Here is an 18,983-nt window from a genome sequence, read left to right as displayed (position 1 = left end):
CATACCACGCATCATGAACCTCGCACTCTCTGTGGGGACTTTTTGGTTTCCTATATATGTGGTGCCACATCAAAGTTGTGCATTGAGTATTCAAACGTCACACAAACACCTCTTTAGGCCACATGCAGACGGTGGTACGTAGTCCTATATAGGATGATCACTCACATGCGACGTACGCTTCGCTTCTATGCTGGGCCCGCAAGTTTGTCGTCCATCACTTTGACCCAGCGAGAGAGAGGTACGTTTGACGAACAAGGAGGATTAATTCTTTTAGGGTTGTGTTACTAGCTAGGTGTATAGTACGTGTCGAAGGGGGGGTGACCAGCATATTATGTATATATATATACACTAGGTGTCACATGAATTCCTCACTCTTGTGGGGACTTTGCGGTTTTTAAGGCAAATGCCACAACAAAGTTGTGCATTAGGTATTCAAAACATCACAACACACCTCTCCATATATATGTTTTGGCACACGTGCAATCGCGATGGTTGTTCTCCTATATATGCCACTCACTCACGCGGTTATCGGCGATACTTCCATCTGTCGGCCTGCTTGGTCCATCACTTTCACTGACAGCGCGAGAGAGGTTAACTAATTTGACTTAGGAAGGGATTAATTTTTTGTTTGTCTCATGATATAGATCATGATGTGAGATACATATATATAATAGCGCATGTGTACACATGAATCCATCCCGCTGGATCAAAGGGGGGGCGAGCACACGACATGTCATGAACGACCTCTTGCTTTCTGTGGGGACCTCTGCGATTTTCAACGCATGCACCACATCAATGTTGTGCATTGGGTCGGGTATTAATTCAACACATATGCATGCATCACACACCTCCATAAATATGTTCAGGACATACACATGCAACGGTTGTCTTTGGACACACTCTCACTCGCTTGGTTATGGGCGACAAGCCTATATATATTCGTAGGCCCGTGTGGGACGTCCATCATTTCGACCAATGACGAGAAAGGTTACCAGGGTGGATTCTTCTTCTTTGCTTCGAGTTACCGTATAGTAGGTCGACCATTACAAGCCTAATTAAGTTTGAGTGCATGCTACGCGCGGTGAACCCTCGCTCAGTGTGGGGATTTTACGGTTCCAAAGCATGGTGCCACATCAAATTTGTGCATTGGGTATTCAAACACAACACACACCACTTCCATATACATACTTGGGCCACATGCACAGAGTGGGTTTGTCTTCATACAATACTCCCTCGTGAGGTTATTGGCAACAAGCTAGCCCATTTTGCGGGGCCGTGTGGATGTCCATCACTTTGACCAACAACGAGCGGGAGAGTTTGTACGACCAACTTGGATTCTGCTTGGTCCGTGTTACAGTACGCCTTGGTGAGATGCCCTCCCCCCGACGTGTGTGTGGGGGGAGGGGGGCTACTTCGCACTACCTGCAACATTCGTGGGGTCGGTGAAGTCCGGTTAATTTGCGAGGCACATGTGCCACATCAAAGTTGTGAATGGTAGTTAAATATCACACCACACCCTTTTCATACATATAGTAGGGCCACCCGCATGTGGTTCGTATGTGGTCTCACCCATCTCACGCCGCAAGCACACATTTGTGGGTCGGCACACGGTCCACCTTTGTCAGGAAGCGAAGGGGGAAGTTTGACCATATATATATATATATGATGGACTCCTATAGGTTTTGTGTTACGGTAGGGTGAGATTTCATACCTACCTATTTGGGGGCATGCATTCATAGCTAGGATTCCCTTACCACCGACACGAAGTGGGGTTCGTAGGGGGTGGCTGACTAGCAATACTGTGCTTTTGTGTGACAGGTGCCACATCAAACTTGTGCATTGGGTATTCGAACATCAAACCACCATTTTCATTCATATATTTGGTCAACGTGCAAGTGTGTTCGTGTTCTGACCCTCTCCCGCGTTATTCATTTTGCCAAATTTATAAACAACACACGAGTTGGATGTAGAAGCCGTCTGCGATTGGGTACGCAACAGACATAGTTCGGTCAGACTACCCATGTGCCACGCCCGTTCCCTGTAGTCGCTCACATCAGCACAGTAGATAGGGATCCACGAGGCTTGCCTCCCGGTCTCGAAAATATCTACTGCCTCTTAATCTCGAAAATATCTACCGCCTGGAATGTTTTAATGTTTGATAGCACATGATTAGTATGTGCAGACCGTGTGCAATGTCTGTTACTCCCGATCTGCTTCAATCCCTTGATTCAAATTTTCAGTAGCCCCGGCATTTTACACCCGCCTCTGCATCCCTCGCAATCTCAAAAATATCTGCTCGCCCTTGATTCAAATTCAGTAGCCCCGCCTTGTTAGTCCCGCCTCTGCATCCCTCGCAATCTCAAAAATATATGCTCGCCCTTGATTCAAATTTTCAGTTGCCCCAGCATTTTACTCCTGCCTTTGCATCCCTTGCAATCTAAAAAATATCTGCTCACCCTTGATCCAAATTTTCAGTAGCCTTGCCTTGTTACTCCCGCCTAGTAAAAATTTTAGTTGCCGCGGTATTTCCTCAATTTCAACTAAGGGTTTTAGTTTGTTAACTTTTAAAGGATCGGTTAGAGATGGCCTTATGCCTTGTTTATTTCAGTTCTTCACAATGTGATGCTCTATATGTGCAACTATTTGCCGTGTAGTTAAATTTCATCAATAACAGTTTCAACAATACCACTATAAATTACGATATTTGGTTGCTGTTAAGGATGTTGCAGTTAACATGCCTTTTCGTTTTTTAACAATAACTAGTGTACTTTAGATCTCCACAATACCAGTTTGAATGACTATTTGCTTGTTTTTAAATGCTATGTCTGATGCAGTTAACACACCTTTCCACTTCTTGTTTTGCTTAACTAGCGTGCTTAAACCTGCACACTGAAGCTATCATTTGTAGATTATGTTGTCTATCATGGATATATTTGGTTGATGTTTAGCCTGTTGTGCTTAACATGCCTTCGTATGTACTCATACAGGACAAAGAACACTGCTATTTACCATCGAGGTTAGTTTCATCGCATTGCTTATATGTACTCACTGTTCAGGATGTCGGTAGCTGGTACCATATAGCCTGGGGGATGATAAGGGATTAATCGTCGAATCGGACATTTCACTGAATATAGCTGTAACCCATTTATCAGTAGGTTAACTAGGGCCATATTTAATATATCTGAGGCTACATAGCAACATGCATTGTACTACATGACTAAATATGCAATCCCAGACTACATAGCAACAAGGAAGAGTGTTACTTTAATGTTCTGATGATGTCTAGATATACATGTAATAAAATCTTATATAATGGATGGAGGGAATGTTGTACTACATCATTTTGCAATTGTTGTTTAGCTTCTAATATTAACTAGGTGCTTTTAGGTACATATGTCATTGCCAAAGATCCACACTTCGACCCTTTCTATCTATGGGGCAATGAGCTATTCATGAACCAGCATCAAGTGAGGAAACTGATAAATATTTTTATTAAAATGGGTCAAAAGATGTCAATCGAACTATTTGTTTACACTTTATGCAAGACAACAGTGAACTGCAGGATGGTAAGTAAGAACTTTGTAGCCTTCTTTTTACTGGCCGTAATGAGTTGTGTTAGATGACAATGTCTGAATCTTTTTTCCTTTGCAGTGGATCCTGAAGCAGTTTACTCAAGATTACCTCTCAAACTACATCATTGGCGGCCGACCATCACAAGGGGTTGGACTAGAGTCGTGTGTGCCTTCTGCATCCATGAGAGCACAATAGGGCCATTCCGCTTCACCTTGTTCAGCAACCAGAATTTCTGTCGCCTCTTTCTTTATCATCTGTAATAGTACAAGTATAGAACCCTTGTTAATCATTTTTATTTGGTACTTATGTAATTCTTGAACATATGTACCTGTGAATCGAATAATGCATTGGTTGTTTAAACCTGATGGATATGAACAAAGCTATAACCAACTTTCAAGTTCAAATTAGCTACAATTTTAAATAGCAGCAATTAAATTAGGGTGTGTAGGTCAGTACGGCGCACACGGTCAATAAAGTAGAGCGTGTGTAATATACATCATAATCCGACATGGTTCACGGAGAGGAAACATATAGCACAGCGTGTGCGATATACATCATAGTCTGACACGGTTCATGGAGAGGAAACATATGTAACAATGCACACATTTGCCATTTGCAAAGCGTGTGTGATGTCAGACTCTATCACAAACGGTGCGGGAAAACTAAATGTGTGTGATTGTCTACTTATCGTAGACGGTTTACAATCATGAACTGTTTGTATGTGCCAGGCATCGTAAACGTAGATCCAGTTTGGTACGTGCCTGGAATGTGCCTAGTTTTAGGTAAAACCACAAAACCCTGACTACGATGGCAATGCGAACACAAACGAGTAGCAATGATGAAATGTTTGGGATATTCGAGATATCAGAAATGGTTATACAGGGACAACTGTATGCACCAAGGCTCCCCATCCCCGACGGTTTCTGGGTCGTGTGGGAAGGACCCCACTATCGCCCACACTCACTTGGCGTCGGTTCCAAATGCCATCGCGGAAATGGGTTAAAAACCGTTTGTATAGCACCTCGTTGTACCAGTGATAGTTTCTTTGAGCATAAGTAAGTGTATGACTAGCATAGTAAATAACATTAAACTTCTTACCTACTTGTTGGTCCAAAACTGCACTTACCACGTTATCATCTATTTCACATATGACTTCAAAATGTATGTCCCAGTTGCGAGGCGTAATGACAGTGTAGGGGAATGTGACAGAAAATAAAAATTTCAGGTATAGCGAGCACGCCCAGGACCACTATGGAGACTGCATACAAGGTTTGATCTGATCCGTACCGACTCGTAGCGCAGCGGAAGAAGAGTCCGTGGAGATCGTCGGTGCAGATCCCCGCAGCTAGGATTTACAACCTCCCAACCGCGAGGATGTACTCCCTCTCCAAACAGCCCTTCGGGAGGCGGTCAGACAGTCCCCCGGACGATGTCGCGGATATCCCTTCGGGAGGACCCTCGAAACTTGGACAGTAACTCGGACAACCCATCGGGAGGATACTCGAACAGCCCCTTAGGAAAAAGATTGAAACTACAATCTCTCTATGGGGTTTCACACATATGATGTCAGCTATCCGGCAGGGCTTCGCCGTCCAAAACTAGTTTCTGCCGGAACCCAGACAGCCTTTCGGCTCTACGAAACTATTTCGCTGGGAGGGAGAGAGAAGCCAGACAAGGCATGGCATGTGTATGAGAGCAAGGGATGAAGAGATGGCAGCCCTCACCCCCTCTATTTATAGGAAAACTAAGGGGTAGTGTGCCTCCACAAATTAACAAAAAAACCATGCTTTAGGTCACATATGAGGGGTTTATGGGCCAAATGGGATGCCATGTGGAGCTCCATGGAGCTCCACCAATCTTGGCCGGCCACCCCCTTGGGGGCCCCCATGAGGGGCTTCCTTGGCCCCCAAGCCCTTCTAGAAGCCCTTTTGCAAAAGCCCTAAAAGGTGGCTTTCCAAAAAAATATCCATCAAGTGATTTTCATTATTCACGACGACTTTTTTCAGCGTCCGTTCAAACTGAAAATATTTATGTGGGCTTAGAACATTTCCAATACCCACTCAAATAATTTTCAATGCATTCTGAAAAAAATCCAGTTTAGTGATTTTCATCTGCGAAACGCACTTGAAGTGGCTCCGGCAGCTCCGGAACATTTCCAGTTTTTATCCCGGAAAATTCCAAAAAGTTTCCAGAATGATTCTGGCACCCTCCAAGAATTATCAAGCATGTGCCGAAACCAATTTGACTTAATAGTATATCCCGAAACAACTTTTTGGTTTCATCGAAACTCATCCGATGACCTCTCTCTGCGAAGCTTTTTCGCTGTTCGAAACTTTTATGGTGTCCGAAACTTTTTCGGTGATTTTCTCCCAGACTCCCTGTCTAGTATTCAGCAGATAGATGACCCTTAAGCGTGTGACCCTATAGGTTCGGTGAAGTATAGACATGACCCGGAACCCCTTCCGATCAATGATCAACATCGGAGCCATGGACACCCATATTGACCCCTGTACCCACACGAATAAGTATTCGAGTGAACCTCCAGTTGCAGTGAGATATTCTTGTTGCTTCGCGATATGTCACAAACACCTGACGTGAGATTTATTGCATCCTCGTGGACGAACAATTTTTCCACCATGCAAGTTACCTCGTTACCGGTTTTGTTCTCTTTTCTCGTTTCCGTGTTCCGACATCGCAGTGATCAAATCACAAGGTGTTTGGCCAGACGATTATGGATACCGTAACACCGAGAGGGCCCGAGAATATTTCTCCATCGTCAGAGGAGCAAATCCCAATCTTGAGCTATCTTGTTACTTGCCATACTTTTCCGTGAACCCGTAAGCCGCCATAATAGCCACCCAACTACGGATGACGTTTAACAAACCCCAAAGTTCACGAAGCAAGCACGAAGGAACTCGGTACTCTTATGGTCTGAGGAATTATGCAAGCATTAACTATCTCTCTGATATTAACCATAAACTTGTGACGAAAATAATCTCATAGCATAACATCAATTTGGGTCGATTCAACACAAGTGTTCTACCAACATCGTGCCCTCAAAATTGCCAGCATAGACATGCCCATGATCAGGAAAACAGGAGCATCATGCAATACATGAGCCAATCTTAGAGTCAAGACTAGGAATACATTTTACCGTTTAGTACACCACACATGCACATGAGTTTCCCTCCGAGCCTCGTGGATATTGCAGACTCGAGAATAATGGCAGTTATAGCATGGAAGCTAAACATTCATTACAAACTTTGGAGATACAAAATAACTGTTATTACTGCCTCTAGGGCATATCTCCTACAGACTCCCACTTGCACTAGAGTCATAATCCAGTTACATGGCTTCCCTAACACCAATGGCTATCCGGTGCTGCTCATGCTTTGCTCGTGGTAGAGGCTTTGTCATCGGGTCTGACACGTTCAGATCTGTGTGAACTTTTCATACTTTCACTAAACCCGCTTCGACATGATGTCGAATGAGTTTATATTTGCGTTCAATATGTCTTGTCTTATGGCGCGAACTTGGCTCCCTTGCCTGAGCCACGACGCCACTATTATCACAATAGATCTCCACCGGGTCCTAGGCACTAGGAACCACACCAAGGTATTCAAGAAATTGCTTGATCCATACCGCCTCCTTGGAGGCTTCTAAAGTAGCAACATATTCCGCCTCTGTCGTAGAATCCGCCACAGTCTTTTGTTTGGAACTTTTCCTATCTACTGCGCCATCGTTCAATATGAAAACATAGCCTGATTGTGATTTGAAGTCATCTGGGTCAGTCATGAAGCCTGCATAAGTGTAACCACTTACAATGAGCTCTTCATCACCTCCATACACAAGGAGTAAATCCTTGGTCCTTCTGAGGTCCTTAAGAATACCCTTGACTGCGGCCCAGTGTTCCAATCCTGGATCACTTTGGTACCGACTGCTAACGCTTAGCGCATAGGAAACATCCGGTCTTGTACATAGCATGGCATACATGATAGAACCAACTGCCGAGGCATATGAAACATCATTCATTTGTACTCGCTCATCGAGAGTCCGAGGACACTGATTCTTGCAAAGCACTGTGCTAGGTGACATGGGGAGAAGGCCCTTCTTGGAGTTCTCCAGGTTGAACCTTTTCAACACCTTGTCAATGTACGTGCTTTGGCTAAGCACTATCACGCATTTTGATCTATCTCTATAGATTCTGATGCCCAATACATATGCCGCTTTGCCTAAGTCTTTCACTGAAAAACTCTTCTTTAATAAGTCTTTTATTTCGCTAAGAAAATTCACGTCATTTCCAATCAATAAAATTTCATCCACATACAAGATTTGAAATGCTTTTGCTCTCCCAATAAACTTCTTGTAAACACGAGATTCTTCGTCATTCCCGATGAAGCCAAATTCTTTGACCACTTCATCAAAACGAATGTTCCAGCTCCTTGACGCTTGCTTCAGACCATAAATGGCTTTCTGAAGTTTGCATACCTTTCCAACATCCTTATGAACAACAAAACCTTCTGGATGTATCATGTATACATCTTCTTTTGAGGTTTCCATTTAGGAAAGCCGTTTTGACATCCATCTGCCATATTTCATAATCGAAATAAGCAGCAATTGCTAGTAATATCTGAACAGACCTAAGCATAGCTACGGGCAAGAAAGTCTCGTCGTAGTCCACTCCTGGAACTTGTGTGAACCCTTTACCGAAAAGTCTAGCTTTGTGGATAGTAGTGTTACCATCCGCGGCCGTCTTCCTTTTGAAAATCCATTTACAACCAATCGGCTTTACGCCTTCTGGAAGTTCTTCCAAGTTCCAAACTTGGTTTTCGTACATGGATTCCATTTCGGATTTCATGGCTTTGTGCCATTCCTTTGAGCTGGGCCCCGCCATCGCTTCCTTGTAGTGCGCAGGTTCATCGTCTTCAAGAATGAAGATTTCAGCTGCGCGGTTACTCAGGTGGCTGGATAGCCCTACCTGAGCTGCGCGGTTCAGTTACAACATTGTCTGAAGTCTCCGCATCATATGCGACAACTTCCTGCTCAGTTGCAGGGATAATTAGCGAGATTTCTTCCGGTTCCTTAGCCATATCAACAGTTGTCGAAGATTCACTAATCGCATCAAGTTGTACTGTCCTCCCACTTAATTCTTTTGCGAGAAATTCTTTCTCAAGAAAGACTCCGCCTTTAGCGACAAACACTTTGTTCTCGGAGGGTAGGTAGAAGGAATACCCAATTGTTTCTTTTGAATAACCTACTTGTCTGATCTGGGATCGAGTTTGGTAGGTTGTAAATGTTTTACATGTACCTCACATCCCCAAATTTTAAGATGCGACAAATTGGGTTTCTTCCCATTCCACATCTCATGTGGTGTCGTCTTAACAAACTTAGACGGTGCTCTATTTAGTGTTTGAGCGGCAGTTCCTAGTGCGTGACCCCAAAAAGATATCAGCAGATCTGTAAGAGACATCATCAACCTTACCATGTCCAACAGGGTTCGGTTATGTATTTTCGATACTCCGTTTCTCTGTGGAGTTCCGGGAGGCGCAAGCTATGAAATGATTCCACGGTCACTCAGATGTTGGACAAACTCATGACTGAGATATTCGCCTCCGCGATCAGACCGCAGAAACTTGATCTTTTTGTTACGATGATTTTCTACCTCATTCTGAAATTCTTTGAATTTTCAAAGGTTTCCCACTTATGCTTCATTAAGTAGATATAGCCATACCGACTTAAATCATCAGTAAAAGTCATGACATAGAAATACCCACCCCGCGCGACTGTGCTCATTGGACCACATACATCACTATGCATTATTTCCAATAATTCACCCGCCTGTTCAGGATGACCCGTGAACGACGTCTTGGTCATTTTCCCCATCATACAAGCTTCACATGCGTCAAATGATTCAAAATCAAAGGACAGTAAAACTCCATCTCTCTGGAGTCTCTGCATGCGTTTCTTTCTGATGTGGCCAAGCCGACAGTGCCACAAGTAAGTGGTGGTGGTATCAGCCTTTTTAAGGCGTTTAGCATTCACGTTAAAGACATCATTTTCACATTCAAAATTTCTATATTTATACTATTAAACATATACTATTAAACAAGCAAACATATTCCCTTGACGAACGAAAACTTTGCCATCCCAATCCCACGTACGCACAGCTACAAGAAAAAAAAGTAACGACAACCAGAAAGGTCCGCAATCAGGCCTGTGCCCTTCGTCCAACCTTTCCCAAACCTCGCGTTCTTCCTCTCCCCGTCGAGCGCCGCCGCCGCCGCGTCTACGATCTCAATTCCACAGTCACGACTCGCTGCCCTCCTCTGGTCGCTGCAACTCGCACCTCACCTCAATCGCCACCAGCATCCCCCTCCACTACATCGCCTCGACCGCCAACGCCCGATGCTCGCCCTCCGCTGGATCGGCGCTGCCCGATGTGTGGGATGCGAGAGTTCGGCTGCAGCTGCGTGGCCATGACACGGCTCGCACGGTAGCGCATGGCGCGTATGCAGCAGCTCGCAAACAGCAGCGGGTCGACACGAGCGGCGATGGGCTGCAGGGCTGCGGCAATGGCGGTCTTGCGGCATATGGAGCGGCTCTAACAGGCAGGCTGCTGAGCGCGAGTAGGGCTCGGCAGAGCGCATAAGTCCAGCGCATCGACGAGCGCATCACGGCCGGGCCAGCGGGGCAACGATGTACACGGAGGTGGTGGTTCATCGATGTGCATACTTATCCTTACAAGATCAAGGGGATAGGATGTGTTATGGTAAACTTCATTGATGCAAATCTAAATTTCCAAAACACGTCAACAAAAATCGTGTGATACAGCATGACGTTCTTCCTGTTCTACGAGTTCATTCTAATGATTCTTATTTGCATTCGGTCACAGGATTGTTCTCTCCAGCTGTTCGATTTCCACATGCGACAATTGTTGTTGTCTAGCCCTATCTCTGCTCCTCATCTGAGCTCTCTCTCTCTCACGGACGTAGAAGAAAGAACGAGGAGAACACAAGAAGATTTTGCCCGGCGCACGTACGCTGCCGGCCGCACGAACGGCCGCTTGTATTTCCCTCCTGAGCACAAACACAGCCACACACACCACCCCACGGCGAGCACACATACACTCTGAGAGGCTACATCTCTCTCTGGCTCTTCTACACAGCAGCACCACGGCCACTTCAATATATAGACACACGCGCAGCCCAGCCGCCCAGATCGGCCACTAACCCATGCACTAACTACCTAGCTAATTCCTAGCTACATGCACGCTACTAACAACCTGGACGTCACCGGCTTTGTAGCCAGCAGTAGACGCAGCGCCCACGCAGCATGCATGTAGGAACTGCCGCACGGAGACTCCACTCGCCACGGCCACGGACGCGGCCACGCACCGGCGTCCTCGCTCGACCAACACACGCACACATGCTGGTCACCGGTGGTGGTGTGGCTTATTTCTAACATTCTCCACTCTAAGTCACGACCTCGTCGCCCATCCTGACAGGACTCCGGCCTCTCGTTAACTGCCACGGAGAACGCCCTTCTTCATCTCCGGCGACACACGCCGCAGCTTCTTTTCCTGACGCACCAACGGCCTTGATTCCCTCAAGCTCGAACTCGACTCCAGGCATTGTCATTACAACATACACGGGGGTTTTATATCCAGGAATGCGACGGGCACGCACCCACGTCCCAGCCCACGTCGAGTGACCGTCCCGCCTGCTCTGCTCACGCCCCCTTCGACATGCACGCACACGTCTGGGCGCGGCGAGCCCGCGATGGACCAGCTCAACGCGCACACCCCCGCTCGCCAACGACCACCCTACACCACGGTCCCGCCGCGCCTGACACGCCCGGCGCGCGCCCATACACGCGCCTGACGCATCCGACACGAGCGCCGCGGCTCTGTGCCACGCGCCTTCACCGTTGTCGCGCCGAGCCGCCACGACGCGCTCGCCACGCCGTCGTCGTCGTTGAAGCCGCCACCACACAGGTCCTCCGCGGCCTCTTCACCGTGCCGCCGCAGCCACGGCCTCCTCGCCGCGCCGCGCACCTCCATAGGCCGACACACGGCCCGGAGCATCGCGCAGCCGCCGGCGAACTCCGCCACCGCATGCACGCCTCCCGCAAGAAGAACGAAGCCTAAGATGAACCAGCTCATGATACCAATTGTTGTTGTCTAGCCCTATCTCTCCTCCTCATCTGAGCTCTCTCTCTCGGACGTAGAAGAAAGAACGAGGAGAACACAAGAAGATTTTGCCCGGCGCACGTACGCCGCCGGCCGCACGAACGGTCGCTTGTATTTCCCTCCTGAGCACAAACTCAGCCACACACACACCACCCCATGGCGAGCACACATACACTCCGAGAGGCTACATCCCTCTCTGGCTCTTCTACACAGCAGCACCACGGCCACTTCAATATGTAGACGCACGCGCAGCCCAGCCGCCCAGATCGGCCACTAACCCATGCACTAACTACCTAGCTAATTCCTAGCTACATGCACGCTACTAACAACCTGGACGTCACCGGCTTTGTAGCCAGCAGTAGACGCAGCGCCCACGCTGCCACGCAGCATGCATGTAGGAACTGCCGCACGGAGACTCCACTCGCCACGGCCACGGACGCGGCCACGCACCGGCGTCCTCGCTCGACCAACACACGCACACATGCTGGTCACCGGTGGTGGTGTGGCTTATTTCTAACAACAATCGAAGTGTGCCTATGTTTGGCCGCCCCTGGTTGCCCCGTTCACAGATATACAGGTGGAATTCTTCGTTTTTTATTATAGACCTGTTCATGTGCTTTGACTCGTGATCTGGGTCGGCGCATCTATTATTTTCGGTCGCAAATGTACGCTAGCTCATGCCTCTCTTGGGTGATATAATTTTTTGGGGGTTTCTCATAAACTGCAGTGTATGTGTTATGCAGATGAACAAAAACCATTCAGGTTCTTTATCCACCCATCAGGTTCTCTATTATACTGCAGGAGGAAATCCTTTCTTAATTCTTATTGACCCTTCAAGCGGGAGTCTTTTAGAGGTAGCTTTTGTGCTTTTCCCTTCCGCCGGAACTGCATGCAGAGTCTGAGTTCATGGAGTGCCTTTGGCCTTTACAAAGAAGAAGAATAAATGTTTCGTCGTTGATCTTTCTTATGTTCCTAGGTGCATTATTTTAGGTTATGCCCTCATATGCAGAGATGGAAAATCACACATCTTGCATCCAGCTTTCAATGTAAATAAATTGAATTTTGTTTCGAAGCTTGCCGATGAATCAAGAATTTGTTTGTTGCAAGAAAAAAGAGAGTTGATTTAAGCATCATTGTACTTCAAAACCTACACAGTATTTATTTCTGCATTCATTTGAAGATGAGAATATACTCTGTTCAATATCGAGTGTCGATCCATTGTTTTTCTGCAGGTAAGTATTATTTTTTATTTCCTAAAGAGAATTTGAATATCATTTGATCTGTTGTTGACTGAGGATCAGCATCTTGTACGGTATGATTTTATGGTTTCTCCTTTTTTTAGCTCGGTCCTAAAATGTACAGTATGATTCTATGGAGTGCATTATGCCAATGGATTACTGCATTTTTATGTTAGTTTTTAGACTATTTGAATGTAAGGACTATACAAAATCTCTTTGACAATCCACGGCAAATCATTTTCTGCACAGAAAAATTCAGTACATGCTTATATGAATATCTACAATACAAGAAGCATAATTTGTTCTTATATGTTGGCCTGCCGATGGGTATTGGCAGCCTTGCATGCATGTTTTTAAAATGCTTAATCCAAGCGCCACTTCTGCAGTAAATAAGCTGAACTTTGATTTAAATAACTAAATGTTGGTTTGCTGAAGTTTTCTTGTGACTGAATTATGGAATTTCCATTGTGCAGTTTTTACATATGGTCATGCAGTCATTTTGGCTATTTATGTGACAAATACATTGTCCAGTTTGCAAGACGTTCTGTCTATAGGTTCTTCTTTACTTATCTTGTGTTTAACAGGTTTGACTGTTGTTCCTCTACTATACAACTTCATCTTTTAGTATCGACCAATACTTCATAGTCAGTACATGGTTCTTCAATACTGTGGTAACAATTGAGGGGAATATTATGATTCTCTAAGCTTTATGTTATCCTACCATACTATCCAATAAAAATGATTCTCTTCTTCAATGCCTGTCTAACCACCTCTGACATTTTATTTGTTGCTTAGCCTGTACTCTTTTCACAGAGAGGTGTCGAGTTGTGATGCAAGGCTTTGCCATATTGTTGGTGAAAAGATGTCGACATCCAAGACTATATATTCGGATCACATGGCATGTTTAGGAACCATGGCTCTACTACTACTACACATCCACTTGCCATTGTAGTCATCTACTGAAATTTAGTCAAAATCGATATTTGTAAGTTGAAAATTTCTTTTTGGCGGGCTAAAAGGCCGGAAGTTGAGTGGGAAGAGATTGTTGTTATTTAAGGCCAATTATTATTGTTGAGTCACTTCCTCTTTCTCTTGCGCTTGTATGCGGTTATCCATATGATAGCTGGTATTGAAAATGCAACTACCTACCCAAGCTCAGCAAGCATTAACTAATTTTTGTCTTCATAGTTCACTTGCAATCTTCATATTCCAGTATTTATTCAATTATTTAATTTAATGGTCACATTGCAGTACTCCTTGGAACTATAGCCTGACTTGTAGGTGAGTTAGGAATCTATTTCTAATATCTGGGATGTCCGCTAAGCAACCAAACTTATGCTGGGAGGGGCATTATTGTTGGCCTTCTATTTGAAGAAGCTCGCCATGTACACCATAGGTCAGAGTGGATGTTCCCCTACTCCATAGAGCTGTCACTAGTAGAAAAAGGGTCAAACGTGAAGCACATTAGTGCCGGTTTGTATTTGAGCCGGTACTAATGGTACCATTAGTGCCGATTCGAACGGATTTGCATTAATGCCGGTTCGTGTTGAACCTTTAGTACCGGTTCGTGGCACGAACCGGTACTAAAGGGGTGGTGGCAGGCTGGCGTCAGGCCGGGGCCCCATGATCACCTTTAGTACCGGTTCGTGGCACGAACCGGTACTAAAGGTCTAACCTTTAGTACCGGTTCGTGCCATGAACCGGTACTAAAGGGGTCTGACCTATAGTACCGGTTGGAGACACAAACCGGCACTATAGGGCAATTTTCAAACTTGAAAAAATCATAACTAAATCATCCTAATTCAGAAAAATACATATAATATATCAAAATTTGCAGAACAAAAAGATTGATCCGCTAAAACAACAAGTTTTCTGTTTCGACAATTTTTTAAAATCACAAAATTCCAAAGGGAAAATAGAGTTTTTGGGCGTTTTAGACGTTTTTTGGACGTTTTTAGCGTTTAGTGCTAGGGTTTAGATTTCAGCGTTTAGGGTTAGGTTTTATGGTCTAAACCCTTAGTTTTTACTGTTTAGCATAGAGTTTCCGACGTTTTAAGTCCCGGGTTTAGGGTTTAGGACAATTTTTGAAATGACAAATTGTAAAAGGAAAAAAAGATATGCTCTAATTTATGTTTTTTTGAATTTTGGTTAAATCTTGTCAAACCGGTCAAACAACTGATTCAAGAAATATAGAGTGTTACTAAATAAGTATCTCAGTTTTTTTGAATTTTGTTCAAATCTGGTCAAACTATGGTCAAACTACTTATTCAAGAAATATTAGTGTTACTACATAATTATTCAAGAATATTAGTGTTACTAAATAATTATTTCAATTTTTTGAATTTTGGTCAAATCTGGTCAAACTATGGTCAAACTGTGGTCAAACTATGGTCAAACTTATTCAAGATATATTAGCGTTACTAAATAATTACTTTTTTTTAGAATAATAGTTTCAAACTCAAACGGTGAAATGTGTGACTTCATGCTCAAGCTAAACTCCTGAGGGTTAATAGGATTGACATCTACTATTGTCAGAAAAACAACAAGTGCAGACTCACGCCACGTGGTACTAAAGGTCCCCCGTACCAGGGCGCGAGCTCACGCCACGTGGTGGCACTTTAGCGCCGGTTCGTGCCGAACCGGTACTAAAAGGGGGGGGGCCTTTAGTGCCGAAACTTTAGTGTCGGTTCCATAACCGGCACTAAAGGCCCTTACAAACCGGTACTAATGGTCCATTTTCTACTAATGTGTGATACTCAGTGGCGTTGGTTGAGACGATGATGACAGCAAAATAGAAAGATGATTATGAGAAGTTGGACTTGTAAGAGAATAATCATATTACTAACAATAGATGTAGATCTTGGGTTGATTGAAACATTAAATAGTGATTGTAACCGAGTACTTGAACATGTTATTCAAGATTCATAGAATAAAAAGGGTACTAATGGTTTGAAACATGAATGCAATACCTTTTCTTTGGTGAAAAAACAACTTTTTGTATACAACAATTCATTTTAAATATTTCATGCTGCTATCAGATTATCCTTTTACATACGAATTTTCACATATAATTGTCATGTTAATCTAGATGTGCGTTGCACGTGCACACTTACTAGTAGTATGAAAAGGCCCCCAACAATGGGTGCAAATTCATAAAACATATCCTTACAATAAAGTCAACTACCATTGTTCTCAGACTTGTACGAATACCCATCGTGTACTAAACATGATCCGGAGATAATGTTTCTACACAACAGTGGAACAAAATAACAGTTACTTAGTTATAAGATAAATCCTGAAGGGAGACATAGAGGCATAATGCCGACGGCTTGAGCAGCGATCCCAGCGCCATTCCCGACGCGCATCACGACTTCATTCTTTGCCAGCTTGCGCACCTCCTAAAGCCCCTGTATCGAGTTTCAAATCTGAGCAACCGATCCGGTATCAAATACCCAAGACTTAGAATTTTCTCTAGCAAGCAAAACGTCAATGACATTAACCTGTATAACAATTATACCTTTTCCGGTTTTCCCGGTCTTCTTATCTTCCAGATACTTCTTTCAGTTTCTCTTCTAGTGTCGTGTGCCCTTGCAGTAGAAGCACTGAGTTTCATTCTTGGCTCCGCCCTTTGAGTTGCTTTGGGAGCCGGTCTTACCGGCGCCCTTGCCCTTCTTTGGCTTGCCTTTCTTTTTGAAACTGACGGTTTTATTCACAAGCAACACTTGCTTGTGATTTTTCCGCAGTCCTCCTTCTGTAGTTTTCAGCATGTCGAGCACCTCTTCCAGTGTCTTCTCCATCCCTGCCATGTTGTAGTTCATGAAAAAACCATCGTAAGATGGGGGGAGTGAAGAAAGCAACACGTCCATCATATGGCCAGGTGGAAGTGGAAATTCCAGGGCTTTAAGCCTTTCAGAATAGCCAATCATTTTGACCACGCGTTCACGAACTGAACTACCCTTGGCCATCTTGCATTCCATCAAAGCCTTCATGATATCAAATCGTTCAGACTTTGCGGTTTCCTTGTACAGAGCATCCAATTCCCGGATCCTATCACGGGGTTTATGGAATTCAAAACGTTTTTGAAGCCCTGGACTCATGCAAGCTAGCATGAGGCACTACACTAAGTTGTGATCATCATCCTTAATTAGTGGCCCAGACATTTCGTTCATCTTCCGGGGCCTCTGCCGCTGGTTTGGCTGGAAGAGCAGTTTCAAGGACGTACAATTTCTTAGCGCTCTTGAGGACAATCCTTAGGTTACGGACCCAGTCCGCATAGTTGTTTCCAGTCGTAGCTAACTTCTCTTTCTCTAACATCGAGCCTAAGTTGAACGCGGTGTTGCGAGCCAATTGATCTACAATGGAAAACACAAGTTTCACTTAGACTTTGTTTATAATGAAATTTGCACTAGTGAATAAACATTTTTATTCTAAAGTGTGCTCCCACTCAAATCAATATCTCTCAAAATTGATTTTGAGTGATTCAAGATCCAAATATCAATTCAACGTCATAGAATCATCATATCATGATGAGGATTTCAATTGGTAGGCCAACTTGCCAATCACATCTCTATGTGACTCTTGTTCATCTTTTGATGTGTGTGTTCCGAGCTCAGGACGATACTGCCATGAACATCAAGACAACCAAGTGATCTTGCTGTGAGGTCTGACCCCACTCGTCTTTCATTTTTCTCCAATTGCTCATACCCATGCATCCATGGCGCACCCCAAAAGGATAGATGTTGTGACGGTGCTGCACTTGGGAGAACACTAACTACTTGATATTTTAAGCGATAGATAACCCTAATAAAAAGCGACTACCGCGCAATCAAGAAGGGTGTATCAAGAGGGATAAACATCTCAGGTAATTCATAATAGCATGATATGGTATAGCCTCTTCTGACGGAGAAGTCAAGTGTTTCTTCGTCTTCAGCATTCGCGTCGGTGTTCACCTTTGGAAGATTGCCACCACCTTGTCGATGCACCAGATAATATTGCTATCTCCATAGCGGATAAAATAAATGCATTACTTAAGGTTGACACGCAGGTCATTAACGTGACAATCATATGGCTCCAGCCATCATGCCGAATCATGACATGCAAGTCATGTTAATTACATCATATAGTCATCTCATACATAATCGAATTTACACGAGACTTGCTATACCACATCACATGCAAACCATCCTGCAAAACCAAGTTAGACGCCTCTAATAGGTTTATGCAAAATTTTATTTTACGTGGCTTCTAAGGTTTTGACTTAAACCGCAGCTACAAACGTTTATCATCAAGTATGATTATTCAAGTCGCTAGATTAACTTTTCAGAATGTATGAAGCACAAGATAATAAAATCTCGAACCCCATACTAAATTTCGTCATACGCATGACCCCCGTGCAGATCATATCTGCATTGCCCTTTTGTCTGCGCAATTTCATCTTTCCCTCAACTATGGTGGAACCCAAAGAACTGATAGCACTTCGTTGATCAATCAGGATCGTGGATTGCCAGAACTTTGTGAAATTCCATCATGTCATTTCAAGATCAGAAATACACAAATTCTAGGGAAGCAACAAGAATATCGGGTAACAGATTTCATCTGCCACCTGCATAAATAATTTTCAGCAATAGATGTCATCTACTCCAAAATTATATTATGCAATACCCATACATCTCCATGTATTCTAGATCGTAACCTGCATATACGCATAGCACGGCTCTTGATGCCACTGTAGGGGAACGCGACAGAAAATAAAAATGTCCGGTATAGCGAGCACGCCCAGGACCACTATGGAGACTGCATACAAGGTTTGATCTGATCTGTACCGACTCGTAGCGCAGCGGAAGAAGAGTTAGTGGAGATCATCGGTGCAGATCCCCACAGCTAGGATTTACAACCTCCCAATCATGAGGATGTACTCCCTCTCCGGACAGCCCTTCAGGAGGCGGTCGGACAGTCCCCCGGACGATGTCGCGGACAGCCCTTCG

The 18,983-nt window shown here is 44.5% G+C and overlaps 1 protein-coding gene across 1 annotated transcript; it reads right to left on the bottom strand.

Moving 5' to 3' along the window:
• Window positions 1–16,571: 16,571 nt before the first annotated feature.
• Window positions 16,572–17,313, bottom strand: LOC147958467 (uncharacterized). Its single transcript, XM_087532148.1, is given in 2 exon segments — window positions 16,572–17,144; window positions 17,146–17,313. Coding segments are annotated over 2 exon segments (741 nt in total).
• Between the last annotated feature and the right edge of the window lie 1,670 nt (window positions 17,314–18,983).

This window comes from Triticum urartu, chromosome 7A (assembly GCF_056163025.1).
Source record: "Triticum urartu cultivar PI428250 chromosome 7A, HENAU_Tu73, whole genome shotgun sequence".
NCBI lineage: Eukaryota > Viridiplantae > Streptophyta > Magnoliopsida > Poales > Poaceae > Triticum > Triticum urartu.
This window is presented reverse-complemented; position numbering and strand designations above follow the sequence as displayed.